Source organism: Bombina bombina, chromosome 1 (genome assembly GCF_027579735.1).
Source record: "Bombina bombina isolate aBomBom1 chromosome 1, aBomBom1.pri, whole genome shotgun sequence".
Classification (NCBI taxonomy): domain Eukaryota; kingdom Metazoa; phylum Chordata; class Amphibia; order Anura; family Bombinatoridae; genus Bombina; species Bombina bombina.
The window spans coordinates 1351382694-1351404595 of record NC_069499.1 but is presented as its reverse complement, the minus strand read 5'-3'; the positions used below and the strand labels follow the sequence as shown (position 1 = coordinate 1351404595).

The 21902-nt window shown below is 41.6% G+C and overlaps 1 protein-coding gene across 1 annotated transcript in view; it reads right to left on the bottom strand.

The window, feature by feature from the left end:
• ASH1L (ASH1 like histone lysine methyltransferase) overlaps positions 1 to 21902 on the bottom strand; it is a 505039-nt gene that overhangs the window by 135347 nt on the left and 347790 nt on the right. The window contains exons 17-18 of the mRNA XM_053703215.1: positions 4939 to 5091; positions 4690 to 4744 (exon numbers count right to left, since the gene is read on the bottom strand). Of these exons, the coding sequence (XP_053559190.1) occupies positions 4690 to 4744; positions 4939 to 5091 (208 nt within the window). The remainder of the gene's footprint in view (positions 1 to 4689; positions 4745 to 4938; positions 5092 to 21902) is intronic.

The window sequence follows — 21902 nt, the reverse complement described above, 5'->3', positions numbered from 1 at the left end:
GATCTGAGAAAGGCTAGGACAATGTCCGTATGAGCCTTTGCTTTTGACAGAGACGACGCTTGAATCAGTATGTCGTCCAAGTAAGGTACTACTGCAATGCCCCTTGGTCTTAGCACCGCTAGAAGGGACCCTAGTACCTTTGTGAAAATCCTTGGAGCAGTGGCTAATCCGAATGGAAGTGCCACAAACTGGTAATGCTTGTCCAGAAAGGCGAACCTTAGGAACCGATGATGTTCCTTGTGGATAGGAATATGTAGATACGCATCCTTTAAATCCACCGTGGTCATGAATTGACCTTCCTGGATGGTAGGAAGAATTGTTCGAATGGTTTCCATCTTGAACGATGGAACCCTGAGAAATTTGTTTAGAATCTTGAGATCTAAAATTGGTCTGAACGTTCCTTCTTTTTTGGGAACTATGAACAGATTGGAGTAAAACCCCATCCCTTGTTCTCCTAATGGAACAGGATGAATCACTCCCATTCTTAACAGGTCTTCTACACAATTTAAGAATGCCTGTCTTTTTATTTGGTTTGAAGACAATTGAGACCTGTGGAACCTCCCCCTTGGGGGTAGTTCCTTGAATTCCAGGAGATAACCTTGAGAAACTATTTCTAGCGCCCAAGGATCCTGAACATCTCTTGCCCAAGCCTGAGCAAAGAGAGAGAGTCTGCCCCCCACCAGATCCGGTCCCGGATCGGGGGCCAACACTTCATGCTGTTTTAGTAGCAGTGGCAGGTTTCTTGGCCTGCTTACCCTTGTTCCAGCCTTGCATCGGTCTCCAGGCTGGTTTGGTTTGAGAACTATTACCCTCTTGCTTAGAGGGTGTAGAATTTGAGGCTGGTCCGTTTCTGCGAAAGGGACGAAAAGTTGGCTTATTTTTAGCCTTAAAAGACCTATCCTGAGGAAGGGCGTGGCCCTTTCCCCCAGTGATGTCTGAAATAATCTCTTTCAAGTCAGGGCCAAATAGCGTTTTACCTTTGAAAGGGATGTTAAGCAATTTGTTCTTGGAGGACACATCCGCTGACCAAGACTTTAGTCAAAGCGCTCTGCGCGCCACAATAGCAAAACCTGAATTTTTCGCCGCTAATCTAGCTAATTGCAAAGTGGCGTCTAAGATAAAAGAGTTAGCCAATTTAAGTGCTTGAACTCTGTCCATAACCTCCTCATACGAAGAGTCTTTATTGAGCGACTTTTCTAGTTCTTCGAACCAGAAACACGCTGCTGTAGTGACAGGAACAATGCATGAAATTGGTTGTAGAAGGTAACCTTGCTGAACAAACATCTTTTTAAGCAAACCCTCTAATTTTTTATCCATAGGATCTTTGAAAGCACAACTATCTTCTATAGGGATAGTAGTGCGTTTGTTTAGAGTAGAAACCGCCCCCTCGACCTTGGGGACTGTCTGCCATAAGTCCTTTCTGGGGTCGACCATAGGAAATAATTTTTTAAATATAGGGGGAGGAACAAAAGGTATGCCGGGCCTATCCCATTCCTTATTTACAATGTCCGCCACCCGCTTGGGTATAGGAAAAGCATCGGGGGGCACCGGGACCTCTAGGAACTTGTCCATCTTACATAATTTCTCTGGAATGACCAAATTGTCACAATCATCCAGAGTAGATAACACCTCCTTAAGCAGAGCGCGGAGATGTTCCAATTTAAATTTAAAAATAATAACATCAGGTTCAGCTTGTTGAGAAATTTTTCCTGAATCTGAAATTTCTCCCTCAGACAAAACCTCCCTCCTAGCCCCTTCAGATTGGTGTGAGGGTATGTCAGAACCATTATCATCAGCGTCCTCATGCTCTTCAGTATCTAAAACAGAGCAATCGCGCTTTCTCTGATAAGTAGGCATTTTGGACAAAATGTTTTTAATAGAATTATCCATTACAGCCGTTAATTGTTGCATAGTAAGAAGGATTGGCGCACTAGATGTACTAGGGGCCTCTTGTGTGGGCAAGACTGGTGTAGACACAGAAGGGGATGATGCAGTACCATGCTTACTCCCCTCGCTTGAGGAATCATTTTGGGCAACATCATTATCAGTGGCATCATTGTCCCTACTTTGTCTGGACACTATGTCACATTCATCACATATATTTAAATGGGGAGGAACCTTGGCTTCCAAACATACAGAACATCGTCTATCTGATGGTTCAGACATGTTAACAGGCATAAACTTGATAACAAAGCACAAAAAACGTTTTAAAATAAAACCGTTACTGTCACTTTAAATTTTAAACTGAACACACTTTATTACTGAAAATGTGAAAAAGTATGAAGGAATTGTTCAAAATTCACCAAAATTTCACCACAGTGTCTTAAAGCCTTAAAAGTATTGCACACCAAATTTGAAAGCTTTAACTCTTACAATAACGGAACCGGAGCCGTTTTTACATTTAACCCCTATACAGTCCCTGGTATCTGCTTTGCTGAGACCCAACCAAGCCCAGAGGGGAATACGATACCAAATGACGCCTTCAATAAGCTTTTTCAGTGGTTCTTAGCTCCTCACACATGCATCTGCATGCCTTGCTTTCCAAAAACAACTGCGCATTAGTGGCGCGAAAATGAGGCTCTGTCTATGACTAGAAAAGGCCCCCAGTGACAAAGGTGTCCAATACAGTGCCTGCTGTTTTTTTTAATACATCCCCAAGATTAAAAGAACTATTTATAGTTAACATCCATTAAATATACTTATAAAGTAATCGTTTTAGCCCAGAAAAATGTCTACCAGTCTTTAAAGCCCTTGTGAAGCCCTTTATTCTTATACTAAACTAAGAAAATGGCTTACCGGTTCCCATAGGGAAAATGACAGCTTCCAGCATTACCAAGTCTTGTTAGAAATGTGTCATACCTCAAGCAGCAAAAGTCTGCCCACTGTTTCCCCCAACTGAAGTTAATTCATCTCAACAGTCCTGTGTGGAAACAGCCATCGATTTTAGTAACGGTTGCTAAAATCATTTTCCTCTTACAAACAGAAATCTTCATCTCTTTTCTGTTTCAGAGTAAATAGTACATACCAGCACTATTTTAAAATAACAAACTCTTGATTGAAGAATAAAACTACATTTAAACACCAAAAAACTCTTAGCCATCTCCGTGGAGATGTTGCCTGTGCAACGGCAAAGAGAATGACTGGGGTAGGCGGAGCCTAGGAGGGATCATGTGACCAGCTTTGCTGGGCTCTTTGCCATTTCCTGTTGGGGAAGAGAATATCCCACAAGTAAGGATGACGCCGTGGACCGGACACACCTATGTTGGAGAAAGAAGCTTTAGCCTTACATGTATATCTGTGTTTTTCTTTTATTTTTTATAAGCAGTGATGAATATTTATGGATTACTCAAGATCATGCGTTCTAGGCTTTATTCAGTTTTCTGCATTAACAACACTACATAATATGATCTAGCTTTACACATAGTATGGCAATATCTAAATGTAAGCTTGTAGCTTTAAACAGCATTTACAAACTGCAGAAAAAAAGACAATTGAATGTTATTTTTTTCTTTTAATCCTTCTGAATGTAGCACTGTTTTAGAGGAAGAAGCACAGTCTTCTGGGAGTTACAAAGCATTCTGGAATTTATAGTTCACCATTTCCCTCTCAGTATTGTGCCATTGCACATCTGGACTCGAATTCCCAGCATGCATTGTACCGTGGTGGGGAGAGAGCTTCCTGAAAGGCAGAAAGTTTTGCATGAGGTCACACACCCTCCTCCATGCTGTGTGTGTCTGCTATGAGCCATGCAGGGGAATTTTTACTCCCACCACCTTATTAACAGCAGCAAAGAATAATGTAACTCATTAATAGCAATATGCTCTGAGTTAACACTTTATGTGCAGAGTACACCTACAGGTATAGTTTTGGGAATAGCACAAATAGAAGAATGTTTATTTGGCATACTTTAGGTAATGTATTGTTAGCAGTTTTAGGATTTATACGTTTGGGTTAACTTCAATTTGGTTCTTTTGTGATTAAATTTGATTATGTTTTTGTGTGTGTATACCTTATTGCCCCCCAGCCTCAGGAAAAATTTCTGCGGACGCCCATAGCTTAAGGCATATGGCTTGTTTCAGCTTTATAAGCTTAAAGGGCCATTATAGTGATAAAATTAAATACTGCGTGCTGGTCAGCGGAAACGACTCTAATCCAATTAGCAGTGCTAGACATGCAAGTAAGCAGTGTAACTAGCACTTGAGATTGCATAAGCAGCAGTTTCTGCTCTGTAACGGTAAAACCCCTTGTGGAGTTAAACATATAGCTTTGCCACATAGCTAGTGATAAAATTAAATGCTTTAACAAATGAGAGCATTTCATTTTATTGCTATAATGGCCCTTACACATAGTAAAGAAAATGATTTATTTACAGGTAACACTGTGAATGCGTTATGCTCAGTGAAGTGCTTTGTCTTATGCTAGAGGGGTGAATACTAGCTATGCTCTACTTTTAAAATCAGCGATGTGTTCTGTTACAAGGTGTGCAGCCTATTCAAAAATCAGTGCTGTTTTTTTAAACTTTATACATGCCACAATGTTTTCTAAACACTTGATATAGCCTTATAAACAACAAAATATGTTATTGGTGAGAAAGCTTGTGATAGGAGCATTTTAGCTTTCTCTTTATTGTGTGTTAATAGGATTTCTTCTCTTATTATGTGCAACAACATATGATTTGTCTTTACGTACTTCTTCTTGGGAGGAAGACTAAGGAGAGGAGTAGCCAGGGCCTGGTTGGAAGAATCTGAACAAGAAAAAAACAGAGAAAGTATTAGTCAGTCTCAAGTTCTGCGAATAAGAATGATCTGACTAAGGATATGCAATATGGAACACCAGCATTGTGAATACTAAGTGTATATATCAGAAAGCTTAGAGAAGAAATAAAGCATTGCACAACTGGAGTGTGGTGCAACACCAGAGTTATCCTGACAATCTTACCTTTGTAGCAGATGATACCATCACATATCTCCTTGAATATTTTGGCCAAGCGGGCAGCACGGGCCACCTCATGGTTCTCTTCCGCAGCTGCTAGCCTCCTTGTGCGCACAGAACGTGATGTCTGCAGAGCTGCAAACTGGGTCATGAAGACATCTGCAATGCAATGGGAAATTTAGTGTGCTACTTTTGCCTATGCCGAGAAAAAATAACTGGCTTACAGGTGCTGCTGGTCACTTATGGTATGCAAGAAATATTAAGTATGAGAATGTGGGATATGAATTTAAAGAGATGCTAAGAAGCAGCACAGTGTAAATATATATGAATATATTTTTATGTGTTTATATGTGTATATACATATTAACACATACATAAATATGTATATAAGCATAAACATATATCTTTACAGTGAACACACAGTCTCCACAGACCGCAATGTAAAGGCACCTTTTTGGGGGGTTTTCTAACACCCCACACCTGCACACAAAACCCTTAAAACTGCTTTGTGCAGTTTAAAAAAAAATTAAAAAAAATTTAAACAAAAAGGGACCTCACACCTTATTTTGGGGGCAACTGGGGGATATTTATAAAATTAACAAGAGTTCTGACCTCATAAATAACATATGTAATACTTTTGCTTGTTTGTCTATAGGGATAATCCAAATATACTTAGCCTAAATATACAGTATCTCTCGCTCTTCTGCCTGTGCTGCTGCTGTGTCTCTGGCTCTGCACAAAAATGTGACTGCAGGAATGGTGACGTCGGTGAAGATTACCAGGGTTGCCGATCTCTTAAAAATGTGCATGCATTGTAGATTCGTGGCATTGCGGCACATACGTGGTTACATGCATGCTCAAAGGAGCTTGCGTAACAGGTCATCAAAATTGAATAAATGTGATAGTGTACAGTATTTGTTCAAATGGAGGAGCCTGCAAAATCTTCAAAAAAAGTTAAGCCTCCAGGGAGAAGAAATTAGTTTAACTACAAGTTGCTTTCTAGCCAAAGCTTGAACAAAACCATAAATGTCTGAAAGATTAGAACTGGCGGATAAACCTTTATCCAAACCACCTTGCAAAAACTGCAAATTTCTAGGAATTCAAATAGAATGTCAGGAAAAACCATTATCCGAACACCAAGAAATAAAGGTCTTCCAAACCTTATAATACATTTTCCTGGTCACAGGCCTACAAGCCTGTGTTAAGAGTCTCAATAACAGAATTAGTGAATCCTCTCTGTCTAAGACCTATTAGTTAAATCTCCATGCCATCAAGTTTAGAGATTGGAGATCCTAATGGATCTGATTGCAGAGGAAGTGGCCAAGGAGGATTACTGGAAATCTGTACAAGATCCACATACCAAACTCTGTGAGACCAAGCCGGAGCAAGCAGAATTACCGATGCCTTCTCTTGTCTAATATTGGTAATCAACCTTTGGAAAAGGAACCAGCGGTAAAAAAACATAGGCTAGTTTAAAAGACCAAGGAACTGCCAAAGTATCCACAAACACTACTTGAAGATCCCTGGACATTGCATAGTATCTGGGAAGTTTGTAGTTCAACCAAGAATCCATCAGATATATCTCTGGGAGACCCCAAAGATCTACTATCTGACTGAACTCATCCAGATGAAGAGACCATTCCCCTGGATGCAAGGATTGTTAACTGAGAAAATCTGCTTAAAAATTGCAAACTCGAGGAATATGAACAACAGAAATTTGACAACAATTGACTTCTGCCCCGGAAAGAATTTGTGATACGTCCCTCATAGTAAGGGGAGTTCCCACTTGGTTATTAACATAAGCCACTACTGTGATATTGTCTGTCTAATAACGGAGATAAGACTCCATTTTCAATAGAGGCCAACTCTGAAGGGCTCTAATAAGTTGAACAGAGTTCTAGAACATTTATAGGTAACCCTTACCTCCCGAGGAGACCAAACTCCTTGTGCTCTCTGAGACTCCTAAAGGGCCCCCAACCTGAAAGACTTGCATCACAGACCAAGTAGGACAAACATAATAAGTTGATGATTCAACCACCAATAAAGAGACTGGCTTGTTCTGAAGTTTACATGAATTCTCTGAGAAAGCCGAGTATGATCCCTGCATCATTGCCCGAAGCATACAAAAGCTGAGGAGGCAGAGACAAAATAGCATATGACAACGCAATCATGAGACCTAACACCTCCATGCAAGTTGCAACCAAGGGAAAAGAAAGAGACTGAAGGTTTAGACAGGCAGACACCAACTTTACCCTTCTTAGATCCGTCAAATATAGTCTCATCGAAACTGAATCTGTCTGAATCCCCAGAAAATAAACTTTTGTCTTGGGAACCAGCAAACTCTTTGGAAAATTGATTTTCCTACCATGCTGTTGAAGGAACAACGTTCTGCTGGAGTGAGATTCTGCTAAAGGAAAAGATGGAGCTTGAACCAAGATATCATTCAGGTAAGGAAACACAGCAATACCCTGAGCTCTGATTACAGACAAAAGGGTACCCAGAAGCTTGGAAAATATTCTTGGAGCTGTAGCCAGACCAAATAGTAGAGCAACAAACGCTTGTCTAGAAAAGCAAACTTTAGAAGCTGATGATGATTCTTGTGAAAATGAACATGAAGGTACGCATCCTTTTAACCCTTTGATGAAAGGGTTAATTTGTCTACTTCAGAACAATGTCACAATGTAAACAAATTGAAATCTCGCGATAGTGCACTCAATCGCAAGATTTCAATGATGGGATTGTGTCAGGGGGCGTCCCTATGACGCTAGGCACACCCTCCACATTGGCTTCAGGACAACCAAACGGCTAGGACATCCTATTCCGTCTGAACGGTGCTAAAGCCCGGCACGGTTAGGACAGAATAGAACGCCATAGCAGCGTTAAAAGGTTAATCTATTGTGGACATAAACTGAACCGGGTGAACAAAAGGTAGAATATTTGAATAGTCTCCATTTTAAAAGTAGGAATTCTGAGAAATTTGTTCAGTGGCTTTTAAATCCAGGACTGGTCTGAAAGTCCCTTCCTTCTTTGGAACAATGAAGAGATTAGAATAAAACCCCTTACTCTAGATCCAAAACTGACTTAAAAAATGCCTGAGCTTTCACAGGATTTCTTGGGACATTGGACAGAAAAAACATTCCCCTAGGAGGGCTTATTCTGAACCGTATTCAATAACCCTGGGAGACTATATTCAGTACCCAGGGATCCTGAACAGACTGGAACCAAGTTTCCGGGAAAAGGCATAACTTGCCTCCAACCAGAGCCTCTGGAACAGGGGCCGCACCTTCATGCAGACTTTGATGAGGCATTACATTTCTTGGGCTGCTTAGCTTGTTACAATTAGAACTTGGCTTCCAGGTGGAACCAGACGAACCCTGTTTCTGAGAGGAAGAATCAGATCTCTGTGCCCTGCCTGACAAAAGGGCCGAAACGATTAGTTGCTTTAGATTTACCCTTGGACTTCTTGTCATGAGGAAGAAAAGCTCCTTTACTGCTAGTCACAGTAGAGATAAAAGAATCCAAAACAGAACCAAATAACATCTTTCCCTGGAAAGAAAGAGATAAGTCTGGATTCTCGAGGCAGAACAGTGTACAATGTGCGATCTCATCGCAGAAACTGTAGTGTGTCTGCACAAACACCGGCCATGGCAGTAAAAAAAGAAAATTGCCTGCACTTTTAATTTCTACCTGCAGGTGTCACTGTTCCTTTCTATCACAGTGTAAATATTTACTACGTTCCTCTCTTTTTAATTTCCTACCACTTCCTGAATTCCAGTGCGGTACTGTGGTACAGGGAAACAGCCGATTGCAGAAGAGGTAAGTCAGGGCTTAACAAATTTATTCTAGGAGCCAACCAATATACTTAGGAGCCAGATTTAGTTTTTATAAATAAATGTGTGTTAATATATAGCAGTATGTGTGTGTGTTAATATGTGTGTGTGCTAATGTGTGAAAATGTGTGCGGGTGTATTAATGTGTGTGTGTGTGTGTGTGAATGTGTGTGTGTGTTAGTGTTAATGTGTGTGTCTTAGTGTAAATGTGTTTTAATGTGTGTGTGTGAATGTGTGTGTGTGTGAATGCGTTAATGTGTGTGTGTTTGTGTGTTAGTGTTAGTGTGTGTGTTTGTGTGTGTTAGTGTTAATGTGTGTGTGTGTGTGTGAGTGTTAATGTATGTGTGTATCTGTATTCGTGTGTGTGTATGTATGTGTGTGTGTATGTATGTATGTGTGTATATATATATATATATATATATATCATATACATCAGCAGTATAAGCATGGAGCAGCAGCCCCTCCAAAATTAGCATATAGACCCCAGCAGTACAGTAGAGCAGGTTCCCAGGCAGACTGACATTGTGGGAACGTACAGCAGACATCAGCGAGGCTGTACATGAACCTGTCCTCATGCACACTGAGTAAGAGCAAAGAACGCAACACTGGCTCCTCAGACACTCCTTACTAAAAAAAAATCTCATTGCAGAAAATGAAAAAAAGTTCTGCCTCTGGGGTCTGGATTTAGAAACAATATCAGCAGACCAAGACTTTAACCATAAAGCCCTTCTAGAACGAAGACATAATTTTAGCATTAATCTTGATAATATCAAAAACAGCATCACAAATTAAAGCATTAGCACTTTTGAGCAACTCCAAAAGGTTTGAAAAACAATTCACTAGCAGAATAGTCAGAAAACTGCTCAGAAAGACCATTTAACCAAAAGGAAGAAAAGCAGGACGCATACAAATAAATGACCCATGTAAAAAATACTAATAGAGTTTCTAAAGGGGAATTACCTAAATAAAATACATAACCGTCTTAAGATTATATACATATATAATAAATATTTAACAGTAACCTAGAAGACTTAGAGAGCCAAATAATAAAAAAAAATATAGTATTTTACAATAGGCACCCCACTACTGGAGGAAACCAATAAGAAGCCAAAACCAGTGCTGAAACATAACAGCAGATGATCTGGAATAGGAGTATATCGACAAACTAACAGGGGGGGGGCAAAGGAGAAGTCCCTGCGAACCCCGTGGAAAGGCTTGTGACAAAATCCTAACAGGTGAAAAATATGTCACTACCCATACAAATACATTCTTCCAATAATCACTGTACTCTGAGGGGGTAGTGGGACTAAACTCAGTCTTAGAACCCCTCTCTCTAAAGAATCAAATGCACATCTTGATTCTTCAACCTCTTCAGAGGCAAAGACAAAACTAAGGTACCTGTGAGGTAGGAGGGATTTTATAGCGCTCTTGTGGTTTGGGAATCTTTGCCTCCTCCTAGTGGTGGGGAAGAGTACTTTCCAGGAGTAATGGATCATGGACTCTCACCACCTGTATGAATTTTATTTATAGGTGGTTACAATACGGGCTCAGTGTTACAAGTTGCATTTAGATTTTACCAATAATAAAAAAAAAAATCTTTAAAAAAATGTAAATTATAATATATTTGCTCTCTCACAGAACAATGTTTAACACCTTCAGTCCCCAGTGATCCATTCAGTCTTCACACCTCTGATACAGTGTATATATTTCAAATCTGGGCAGTTTTAATAATAATAAAAAAAAGAAAGAAAATGTGCAACAGAATTGAAAGTCTTTTTTCTACCGTCTTATGACTCATTTTTAATATTGCTAAGGCAACCTTACTTGTAGCTCTCTTGTCAACATCCACACATATCTTGTTACACATTATAAATAATAAATGCTGTTCTTTGTCTGACAATTTGAAAGACTGAATATTTGTCTTGTACATTGAGGATTATGTCAATTATCTTTATATGGAAAAATGAGCCATATTTGTATGCACCGGCATTTTTTTTTTTAGTAACATTTTGTTATTATAAACGTAAGGTAAACAAAGTATAGATGTAAATAATAAAAGAAAGAAATTAGTAACTACAATGTACAATCAGTATTTGCCAGAATAATTTCCTTCTCCTAGGACTGTCATTTTTAGAGAGGAGCAAGGCTACTGGCCGAAAGTGAAAAAGTACAATATAGAGCGCCACTATATCAGCTCTGTGGGAGACCGGATCTGAGCAGGATGTAAGAAAAAACTAATTCAACTAGAAGAAGTCAACAAAACAGGAGCCTAAAGCCTTGATGGTACACTAAAAAGCAGATTAGATAAAAAAAAAGTTATCCAATACATATCAACAGTAAGTGAAAGGGAGGTAACCCCTGAAGCCGAAACGCGTTAGTTTGTATTCACTCAGTACCTCCACTATAGCTTGGCTTTATAATGATGCCATAATAATGTTTTTTATTTTTCAGTTTTGTGTATGGACATTGTTTTTACACTGTAGAAGAGGGGAACTTGCGTTCATCCGGGAAACCCTCCTCCTCTCACTCACATATTTATCTCTCTAGTTTTACTGTTTAGCCGGAAAGAGGAGGGAAAATGGGGGGAAAAAGCCAAACTAAAAAGGTAACACCAATCCATGAAAATCAGGGTCTTTATGAGCAGTCATCCATATCTAGAAGGGGAAAAAATACTCCTTGGCTTGTAAAAAGATGGCTAGGCAAAACAAAGCAGAGGAAAATGAAAATAAAATAAGCAAGCTGTCACAATATTTGTGCACTGCTTGCCTAAATAATCTCCGAATTCTGGTTGTCGCTGCCAGTGGGGAACACAGATGGCATCTGAAAACTGCAAAACCACTCAAAAGGAGCTTAGTGGTATTGTATAGCTAAACACAGGAGGTAAAGGTGTGTGCAAAAATAGAGATTCTTCTTTGTGTGTTTGAAAACATAATGTTGAGGGATGATGGAAAACACAGCACCCTCTGAAGTCATAGAGCACCAAATAAATAAACCACAATAGGAAACCTGGGAAAGCAATAGAAAAGATGGTGCTTAATGAGAGGCTAACAGATTCAAAGGGGAGATAGTGAAGACATGGAATTACCATGACCTTGGTCCTAGCAAGGTGCACCCTGTATGGAAGGATATGGCTTGTATACAGGGTATGTCAGCAATTAAGTCATATCCCAGAACATAATACATATGCACAATGGATGCGGGAGCTTTTGTGCTGTGCAAACTCTACAGCAGGAGCCTGGGATAGTAAGACACTTGCAGTTTACTGAAATAAACAAAGGAGGTCACAGATGTCTAGAGAAATAGGCAACAGAGAACGATACACAGAACAGCCACTTATGTTGCTGAGTTAGAGGAGTCCATTAATTGGTGATGGAGAGAGGTGAAAAATATTTCATCAAGCAAAACATTTAAAGAGAGAGAAGAAGTCTGGAGAAAGAGGGGTTTCCAGCTAAACACTGTTTTAAACTTCAGTCTATATCCAAGATAGAAACTTTGTATTAACCCAGTGCTATAAATCAAATGCCATATGTGTTGTTAAGTATGAACATGAGATAAAAAAAACCCATAAATTATGCTTATCAGATAATTTCCTTTACTTCTGTGTGAGTTGAGTCCACGGCTTCATTCCTTACTTGTGGAAATTCAGAACCTGGCCACCAGGAGGAGGCAAAGACACCCCAGCCAAAGGCTTAAATACCTCCCCCACTTCCCTCATATTCCAGTAATTCTGCCAAGGGAACAAGGAACAGTAGGAGAAATATCAAGGTATAAATGGTGCCAGAAGAATAAAACCAAAAATGTAGGTCTGCCCATCAGAGAAAAGTAAATTTATGCTTACTTGATAAATAAATTTCTTCTATGGTATGACGAGTCCACGGATTCATCCTTTACTTGTGGGATATTATCCTCCTGCTAACAGGAAGTGGCAAAGAGCACCACAGCAGAGCTGTCTATATAGCTCCTACCTTAGCTCCACCCCCCAGTCAATCGACTGAAGGTACAGGAAGAAAAAGGAGAAACTACAAGGTGCAGAGGAGACTGAAGTTTAAAATCAAAAAAATATAATTTGTCTTAAAATGACAGGGCGGCCGTGGACTCGTCTTACCATAGAAGAAATTAATTTATCAGGTAAGCATAAATTTACTTTTCTTCTATAAGGTACGACGAGTCCACGGATTCATACTTTACTTGTGGGATACAATGCCAAAGCTACAGGACACGGATGAACGGGAGGGACAAGACAGATGGTTAAACAGAAGGCACCACTGCTTGAAGAACTTTTCTCCCAAAAATAGCCTCCGAAGAAGCAAAAGTATAAAATTTGTAAAATTTGGAAAAGGTATGAAGCGAAGACCAAGTCGCAGCCTTACAAATCTGTTCAACAGAAGCATCATTTTTAAAAGCCCAAGTGGAAGCCACCACTCTAGTAGAGTGAGCTGTAATCCTTTCAGGAGGTTGCTGTCCAGCAGTCTCGTATACCAAACGGATGATGCTTTTCAGCCAAAAAGAAAGAGAGGTAGCCGTAGCTTTTTGACCTCTACGTTTTCCAGAATAGACAACAAAGAAGATGTTTGACAGAAATTGTTGGTTGCTTGCAAGTAAAACTTCAAAGCACGAACCACGTCCAAGTTGTGCAACAGACGCTCCTTCTTAGAGGAAGGATTAGGACACAGAGAAGGAACAACAATTTCATGATTGATATTCCTATTAGTAACAACCTTAGGAAGGAATCCAGGTTTGATACGCAAAAACCACCTTATCAGCATGGAAAACAAGATAAGGCGAGTCGCATTGCAATGCAGATAGTTCAGAAACTCTTCGAGCCGAAGAGATAGCAACTAAAAACAGAACTTTCCAAGATAGAAGCTTAATATCTATGGAATGATTAGGTTCAAACGGAACCCCTTGAAGAACTTTAAGAACTAAATTCAAACTCCATGGCGGAGCAACAGGTTTAAACACAGGCTTCATTCTAACTAAAGCCTGACAGAACGACTGTACGTCTGGAACATCTGCCAGACGCTTGTGCAGTAGAATTGATAAAGCAGATATCTGTCCCTTTAAGGAACTAGCTGATAGCACCTTCTCCAATCCTTCTTGGAGAAAGGACAAAATCCTAGGAATCCTGATCTTACTCCATAAGTAGCCTTTGGATTCGCACCAATAAAGATATTTACGCCATATCTTATGATAAATTTTCCTAGTGACAAGCTTTCGAGCCTGAATCAAGGTATCTATGACCGACTCAGAGAAACCCCGCTTGGATAAAATGAAGCGTTCAATCTCCAAGCAGTTAGCCGCAGAGAAACTAGATTTGGATGCTGGAACAGACCTTGAATCAGAAGGTCCTGTCTCAGTAGCAGAGTCCATGGTGGAAGAGATGATATGTCCACCAGGTCTGCATACCAAGTCCTGCGTGGCCACGCAGGTGCTATCAAAATCACCAAAACTCTCTCCTGTTTGATTCTGGCAATCAAACGAGGAAGGAGAGGAAAAGGTGGAAACACATAAGCCAGGTTGAACGACCAGGGTACTGCTAGAGCATCTGTCAGTACTGCCTGAGGATCCCTTGACCTGGACCTGTAACAAGGAAGTTTGGCGTTCTGACGAGACGCCATCAGATCCAATTCTGGTGTGCCCCATTGCTCAATCAATTGTGCAAACACTCCCCCGGATGAAAAATCTGACGACTTAGAAAATCTGCTTCCCAGTTCTCCACTCCTGGGATATAGATTGCTGAAAGATGGCAAGAGTGAGTCTCTGCCCATCTAATTATTTTGGTAACCTCTATCATCGCTAGAGAACTCTTTGTTCCCCCCTGATGATTGATATATGCTACAGTCGTGATATTGTCCTACTGGAATCTGGCCGAAGCCAGCTGAGGCCACGCCTGAAGCGCGTTGAATATCTCTCTCAGTTCTAGAATATTTATCGGAAGGAGAGCCTCATCCTGAGTCCACAAACCCTGTGCTTTCAGGGAATTCCAGACTGCACTCCAGCCCAATAGGCTGGCGTCCGTCGTCACTATGACCCATGCTGGCCTGCGGAAACACATTCCCGGGGACAGATGATCCTGTGACAACCACCAAAGAAGAGAGTCTCTGGTCTCTTGATCCAGATTTATCTGAGGAGATAAATCTGCATAATCCCCATTCCACTGTTTGAGCATGCATAGTTGCAGTGGTCTGAGATGCAAGCGAGCAAACGGAACTATGTCCATTGCCACTACCATTAGTCCAATTACCTCTATACACTGAGCCACTGATGGCCGAGGAATGGAATGAAGAGCTCGGCAGATGGTTAAAATCTTTGATTTCCTGACCTCCGTCAGAAAATTTTTCATGTCCACCGAATCTATCAGAGTTCCCAGGAATGGAACTCTTGTGAGAGGGATAAGTGAACTCCTTTTTACGTTCACCTTCCACCCGTGAGATGTTAGAAAAGCCAACACGATGTCCGTGTGAGACTTGGCTAGTTGGTAAGTCGACGCCTGAATTAAGATATCGTCCAGATAAGGTGCCACTGCTATGTCCTTAGAACCGCCAGAAGGGACCCTAGCACCTTTGTGAAAATTCTGGGAGCTGTGGCCAACCCAAAGGGAAGAGCCACAAACTGGTAATGCTTGTCTAGAAAGGCGAACCTGAGGAACTGGTGATGATCTTTGTGGATAGGGATGTGTAGATATGCATCCTTTAAGTCCACGGTGGTCATATATTGACCCTCCTGGATCATTGGTAAAATAGTCCGAATGGTCTCCATCTTGAAGGACTCTGAGATTTTGTTTAGGATCTTGAGATCTAAAATTGGTCTGAAGGTTCCCTCTTTTTTGGGAACCACAAACAGATTGGAGTAGAACCCCTGCCCCTGAACTGTTTTCGGAACTGGGCAGATCACTCCCATGGTATATAGGTCTTCTACACAGCGTAAGAACGCCTCTCTTTTTGCCTGGTTTACAGACAATTGAGAAAGATGGAATCTCCCCCTTGGAGGAGAATCTTTGAAATCCAGAAGATACCCCTGGGTTACGATTTCTAAAGCTCAGGAGTCCTGAACGTCTCTTGCCCAAGCCCGAGCAAAGAGAGAAAGTCTGCCCCCTACTAGATCCGGTCCCGGATCGGGGGCTACCCCTTCATGCTGTCTTGGTGGCAGCAGCGGGCTTCTTGGCCTGTTTACCCTTGTTCCAAGTCTGGTTAGGTCTCCAGACTGACTTTGATTGAGCAAAATACCCCTCTTGCTTTGCAGCAGGGGAAGAGGTAGAGGGACCACCTTTGAAGTTTCGAAAGGAACGAAAATTATTTTGTTTGGTCCTCATCTTATTTGTCTTATCCTGAGGAAGGGCATGGCCTTTCCCTCCAGTGATGTCTGAAATGATCTCAGTTCAGGCCCGAATAGGGTCTTACCCTTGAAAGGGATGGCTAAAAGCTTAGATTTTGATGACACATCAGCAGACCAGGACTTAAGCCATAACGCTCTACGTGCTAAAATGGCAAAACCTGAATTCTTTGCCGCTAATTTAGCCAGTTGACAAGCGGCATCTGTAATGAAAGAATTAGCTAGCTTGAGAGCCCTAATTCTATCCAGAATATCATCTAATGGGGTCTCAACCTGAAGAGCCTCCTCCAGAGCCTCGAACCAAAAAGCAGCTGCAGTAGTTACAGGAACAATGCACGCTATAGGTTGGAGAAGAAAACCCTGATGAACAAATATTTTCTTTAGGAGACCCTCTAATTTTTTATCCATAGGATCTTTGAAAGCACAACTGTCCTCAATAGGTATAGTTGTACGCTTAGCCAGGGTAGAAATAGCTCCCTCCACCTTAGGGACCGTCTGCCAAGAGTCCTGCATGGTGTCTGATATGGGAAACATTTTCTTAAAAGTAGGAGGGGGAGCGAACGGAATACCTGGTCTATCCCACTCCTTAGTAACAATGTCCGAAATCCTCTTAGGGACCGGAAAAACATCAGTTTAGACAGGAACCTCTAGAAATCTGTCCATTTTACACATTTTCTCTGGAACTACAATAGGGTCACAATCATCCAGAGTCGCTAAAACCTCCCTGAGCAATAAGCGGAGGTGTTCTAGTTTAAATTTAAAAGCCGTCATATCTGAGTCTGTCTGAGGGAACATCTTTCCTGAATCAGAAATCTCTCCCTCAGACAGCAAATCCCTCACCCCCAACTCAGAACATTGTGAGGGTATATCGGATATGGCTAATAAAGCGGCAGAGGGCTCAGCATTTGTTCTCACACCAGGCCTACTGCGCTTCCCCTGCAACCCAGGCAGCTTAGATAAAACCTCTGTGACGGTAGTATTCATAACTGCGGCCATATCTTGCTGGGTGAAAGAATTAGACGCACTAGAAGTACTTGGCGTCGCTTGTGCGGGCGTTAATGGTTGTGACACTTGGAGAGAAATAGATAGCATAACCTGATTCCCTTCTGACTGAGAATCATCCTGCGACATACTTTTAGTAGCTAAAATATGTTCTTTGCAATTCATTGACCTTTCAGTGCATGAGGGACACATTCTAAGTGGGTGTTCCACAATGGCTTCTAAACATATTGAACAATGACTTTCCTCAATGTCAGACATGTTGAACAGGCTAGTAATGACTACAAACAAGCATGAAAACACTTTATTTAGTGAAAAAAATAACAATCTTAAAAAATGGTACTGCGCCTTTAAGAGAAAAAAAGCATACACGTTCTGCAAAACTGCTTTAAAATGCACCATATTTTTCAAATTTTTTATAGCAGACTCAATATGTGTAGTTAAGTTTGCCCCACAATGAAATTTAACATTTAACCCTTCAATGTGCAATCCGGATTGAAATAAGGCCTAAATCCGGAAAAACAGAATTTATGCTTACCTGATAAATTACTTTCTCCAACGGTGTGTCCGGTCCACGGCGTCATCCTTACTTGTGGGATATTCTCTTCCCCAACAGGAAATGGCAAAGAGTCCCAGCAAAGCTGGTCACATGATCCCTCCTAGGCTCCGCCCATCCCAGTCATTCGACCGACGGACAGGAGGAAATATATATAGGAGAAATCATATGATACCGTGGTGACTGTAGTTAGAGAAAATAATTCATCAGACCTGATTAAAAAAACCAGGGCGGACCGTGGACCGGACACACCGTTGGAGAAAGTAATTTATCAGGTAAGCATAAATTCTGTTTTCTCCAACATAGGTGTGTCCGGTCCACGGCGTCATCCTTACTTGTGGGAACCAATACCAAAGCTTTAGGACACGGATGAAGGGAGGGAGCAAATCAAGTCACCTAAAACGGAAGGCACCACAGCTTGCAAAAACTTTCTCCCAAAAATAGCCTCCAAAGAAGCAAAAGTATCAAATTTGTAAAATTTGGCAAAAGTGTGCAGTGAAGACCAAATCGCTGCCTTACATATCTGGTCAACAGAAGCCTCAATCTTGAAGGCCCATGTGGAAGCCACAGCCCTAGTGGAGTGAGCTGTGATTCTTTCAGGAGGCTGCCGTCCGGCAGTCTCATAAGCCAATCGGATAATGCTTTTAAGCCAAAAGGAAAGAGAGGTAGAAGTCGCTTTTTGACCTCTCCTTTTACCAGAATAAACAACAAACAAGGAAGATGTTTGTCTGAAATCTTTAGTAGCCTCTAAATAAAATTTTAGAGCACGGACTACGTCCAAATTGTGTAACAAACGTTCCTTCTTTGAAACTGGATTCGGACACAAAGAAGGTACAACTATCTCCTGGTTAATATTTTTGTTGGAAACAACTTTCGGAAGAAAACCAGGCTTAGTACGCAAAACCACCTTATCTGCATGGAACACCAGATAGGGCGGAGAACACTGCAGAGCAGATAACTCTGAAACTCTTCTAGCAGAAGAAATTGCAACCAAAAACAAAACTTTCCACGATAATAACTTAATATCTACGGAATGTAAGGGTTCAAACGGAACCCCTTGAAGAACTGAAAGAACTAGATTTAGACTCCAGGGAGGAGTCAAAGGTCTGTAAACAGGCTTGATTCTAACCAGAGCCTGAACAAATGCTTGAACATCTGGCACAGCTGCCAGCCTTTTGTGAAGTAAAACAGATAAAGCAGAGATCTGTCCCTTCAGAGAACTTGCAGATAATCCTTTCTCCAAACCTTCTTGTAGAAAGGATAGAATCTTAGGAATTTGTATCTTGTTCCATGGGAATCCTTTAGATTCACACCAACAGATATATTTTTTCCATATTTTATGGTAAATTTTTCTAGTTACAGGCTTTCTAGCCTGAATCAGAGTATCTATTACAGAATCTGAAAACCCACGCTTTGATAAAATCAAGCGTTCAATCTCCAAGCCGTCAGTTGGAGGGAAACCAGATTCGGATGTTCGAATGGACCTTGAACAAGAAGGTCCTGTCTCAAAGGTAGCTTCCATGGTGGAGCCGATGACATATTCACCAGGTCTGCATACCAAGTCCTGCGTGGCCATGCAGGAGCTATCAAGATCACCGAAGCCCTCTCCTGATTGATCCTGGCTACCAGCCTGGGAATGAGAGGAAACGGTGGGAATACATAAGCTAGGTTGAAGGTCCAAGGTGCTACTAGTGCATCTACTAGAGTCGCCTTGGGATCCCTGGATCTGGACCCGTAGCAAGGAACCTTGAAGTTCTGACGAGACGCCATCAGATCCATGTCTGGAATGCCCCATAATTGAGTTATTTGGGCAAAGATTTCCGGATGGAGTTCCCACTCCCCCGGATGAAATGTCTGACGACTCAGAAAATCCGCTTCCCAATTTTCCACTCCTGGGATGTGGATTGCAGACAAGTGGCAGGAGTGATCCTCCGCCCATTGAATTATTTTGGTCACTTCTTCCATCGCCAGGGAACTCCTTGTTCCCCCCTGATGATTGATATATGCAACAATCGTCATGTTGTCTGATTGAAACCTTATGAATTTGGCCTTTGCTAGTTGAGGCCAAGCTTTGAGAGCATTGAATATTGCTCTCAGTTCCAGAATGTTTATCGGGAGAAGAGATTCTTCCCGAGACCATAGACCCTGAGCTTTCAGGGGTTCCCAGACCGCACCCCAGCCCACCAGGCTGGCGTCGGTCGTGACAATGACCCACTCTGGTCTGCGGAAGCTCATTCCCTGTGACAGATTGTCCAGGGTCAGCCACCAACGGAGTGAATCTCTGGTCTTTTGATCTACTTGAATCGTTGGAGACAAGTCTGTATAATCCCCATTCCACTGTCTGAGCATGCACAGTTGTAATGGTCTTAGATGAATTCGTGCAAAGGGAACTATGTCCATTGCTGCAACCATCAATCCTATTACTTCCATGCACTGCGCTATGGAAGGACGAAGAACAGAATGAAGTACTTTGACAAGAGCTTAGAATATTTGATTTTCTGACCTCTGTCAGAAAAATCCTCATTTCTAAGGAATCTATTATTGTTCCCAAGAAGGGAACTCTTGTTGACGGGGACAGAGAACTTTTTTCTTTGTTCACTTTCCATCCGTGAGATCTGAGAAAGGCTAGGACGATGTCCGTATGAGCCTTTGCTTTTGACAGAGACGACGCTTGAATCAGGATGTTGTCCAAGTAAGGTACTACTGCAATGCCCCTTGGTCTTAGAACCGCTAGAAGGGACCCTAGTACCTTTGTGAAAATCCTTGGAGCAGTGGCTAATCCGAATGGAAGTGCCACAAACTGGTAATGCTTGTCCAGAAAAGCGAACCTTAGGAACTGATGATGTTCCTTGTGGATAGGAATATGTAGGTACGCATCCTTTAAATCCACGGTAGTCATAAATTGATTTTCCTGGATAGTAGGTAGGATCGTTCGAATAGTTTCCATTTTGAACGATGGAACCTTGAGAAATTTGTTTAGGATCTTGAGATCCAAAATTGGCCTGAATGTTCCCTCTTTTTGGGAACTATGAACAGGTTGGAATAAAAACCCATCCCTTGTTCTCTTATTGGAACTGGATGAATCACTCCCATCTTTAACAGGTCTTCTACACAATGTAAGAATGCCTGTCTTTTTATTTGGTTTGAAGATAATTGAGACCTGTGGAACCTTCCCCTTGGGGGTAGTTCCTTGAATTCCAGGAGATAACCTTGAGAAACTATTTCTAGCGCCCAAGGATCCTGAACATCTCTTGCCCAAGCCTGAGCAAAGAGAGAAAGTCTGCCCCCCACCAGATCCGGTCCCAGATCGGGGGCCATCCCTTCATGCTGTTTTGGTAGCAGTGGTAGGCTTCTTGGCCTGCTTACCCTTGTTCCAGCCTTGCATTGGTCTCCAGGCTGGTTTGGGTTGTGAAGAATTACCCTCTTGCTTAGAGGATGTAGAATTAGAGGCTGGTCCGTTTCTGCGAAAGGGACGAAAATTAGGCTTATTTTTAGCCTTAAAAGACCTATCCTGTGGGAGGGCGTGGCCCTTTCCCCCAGTGATGTCTGAAATAATCTCTTTCAAATCAGGTCCAAATAATGTTTTACCCTTGAAAGGGATGTTAAGCAATTTTGTCTTGGAAGACACATCCGCTGACCAAGACTTTAGCCAAAGCGCTCTGCGCGCCACGATAGCAAACCCTGAATTTTTCGCCGCTAATCTAGCTAATTGCAAAGCGGCATCTAAAATAAAAGAGTTAGCCAATTTAAGTGCTTGAACTTTGTCCATAACCTCCTCATACGAAGATTCTTTATTGAGCGACTTTTCTAGTTCCTCGAACCAGAAACACGCTGCCGTAGTGACAGGAACAATGCATGAAATTGGTTGTAGAAGGTAACCTTGCTGAACAAAAATCTTTTTAAGCAAACCCTCTAATTTTTTATCCATAGGATCTTTGAAAGCACAACTATCTTCGATAGGAATAGTAGTGCGTTTGTTTAGAGTAGAAACCGCCCCCTCAACCTTGGGGACTGTCTGCCATAAGTCCTTTCTGGGGTCGACTATAGGAAATAATTTCTTAAATATAGGGGGGGGGACAAAAGGTATGCCGGGCCTTTCCCACTCTTTATTTACTATGTCCGCCACCCGCTTGGGTATAGGAAAAGCGTCGGGGGGCACCGGAACCTCTAGGAACTTGTCCATCTTACATAATTTCTCTGGAATGACCAAATTGTCACAATCATCCAGAGTAGATAATACCTCCTTAAGCAGT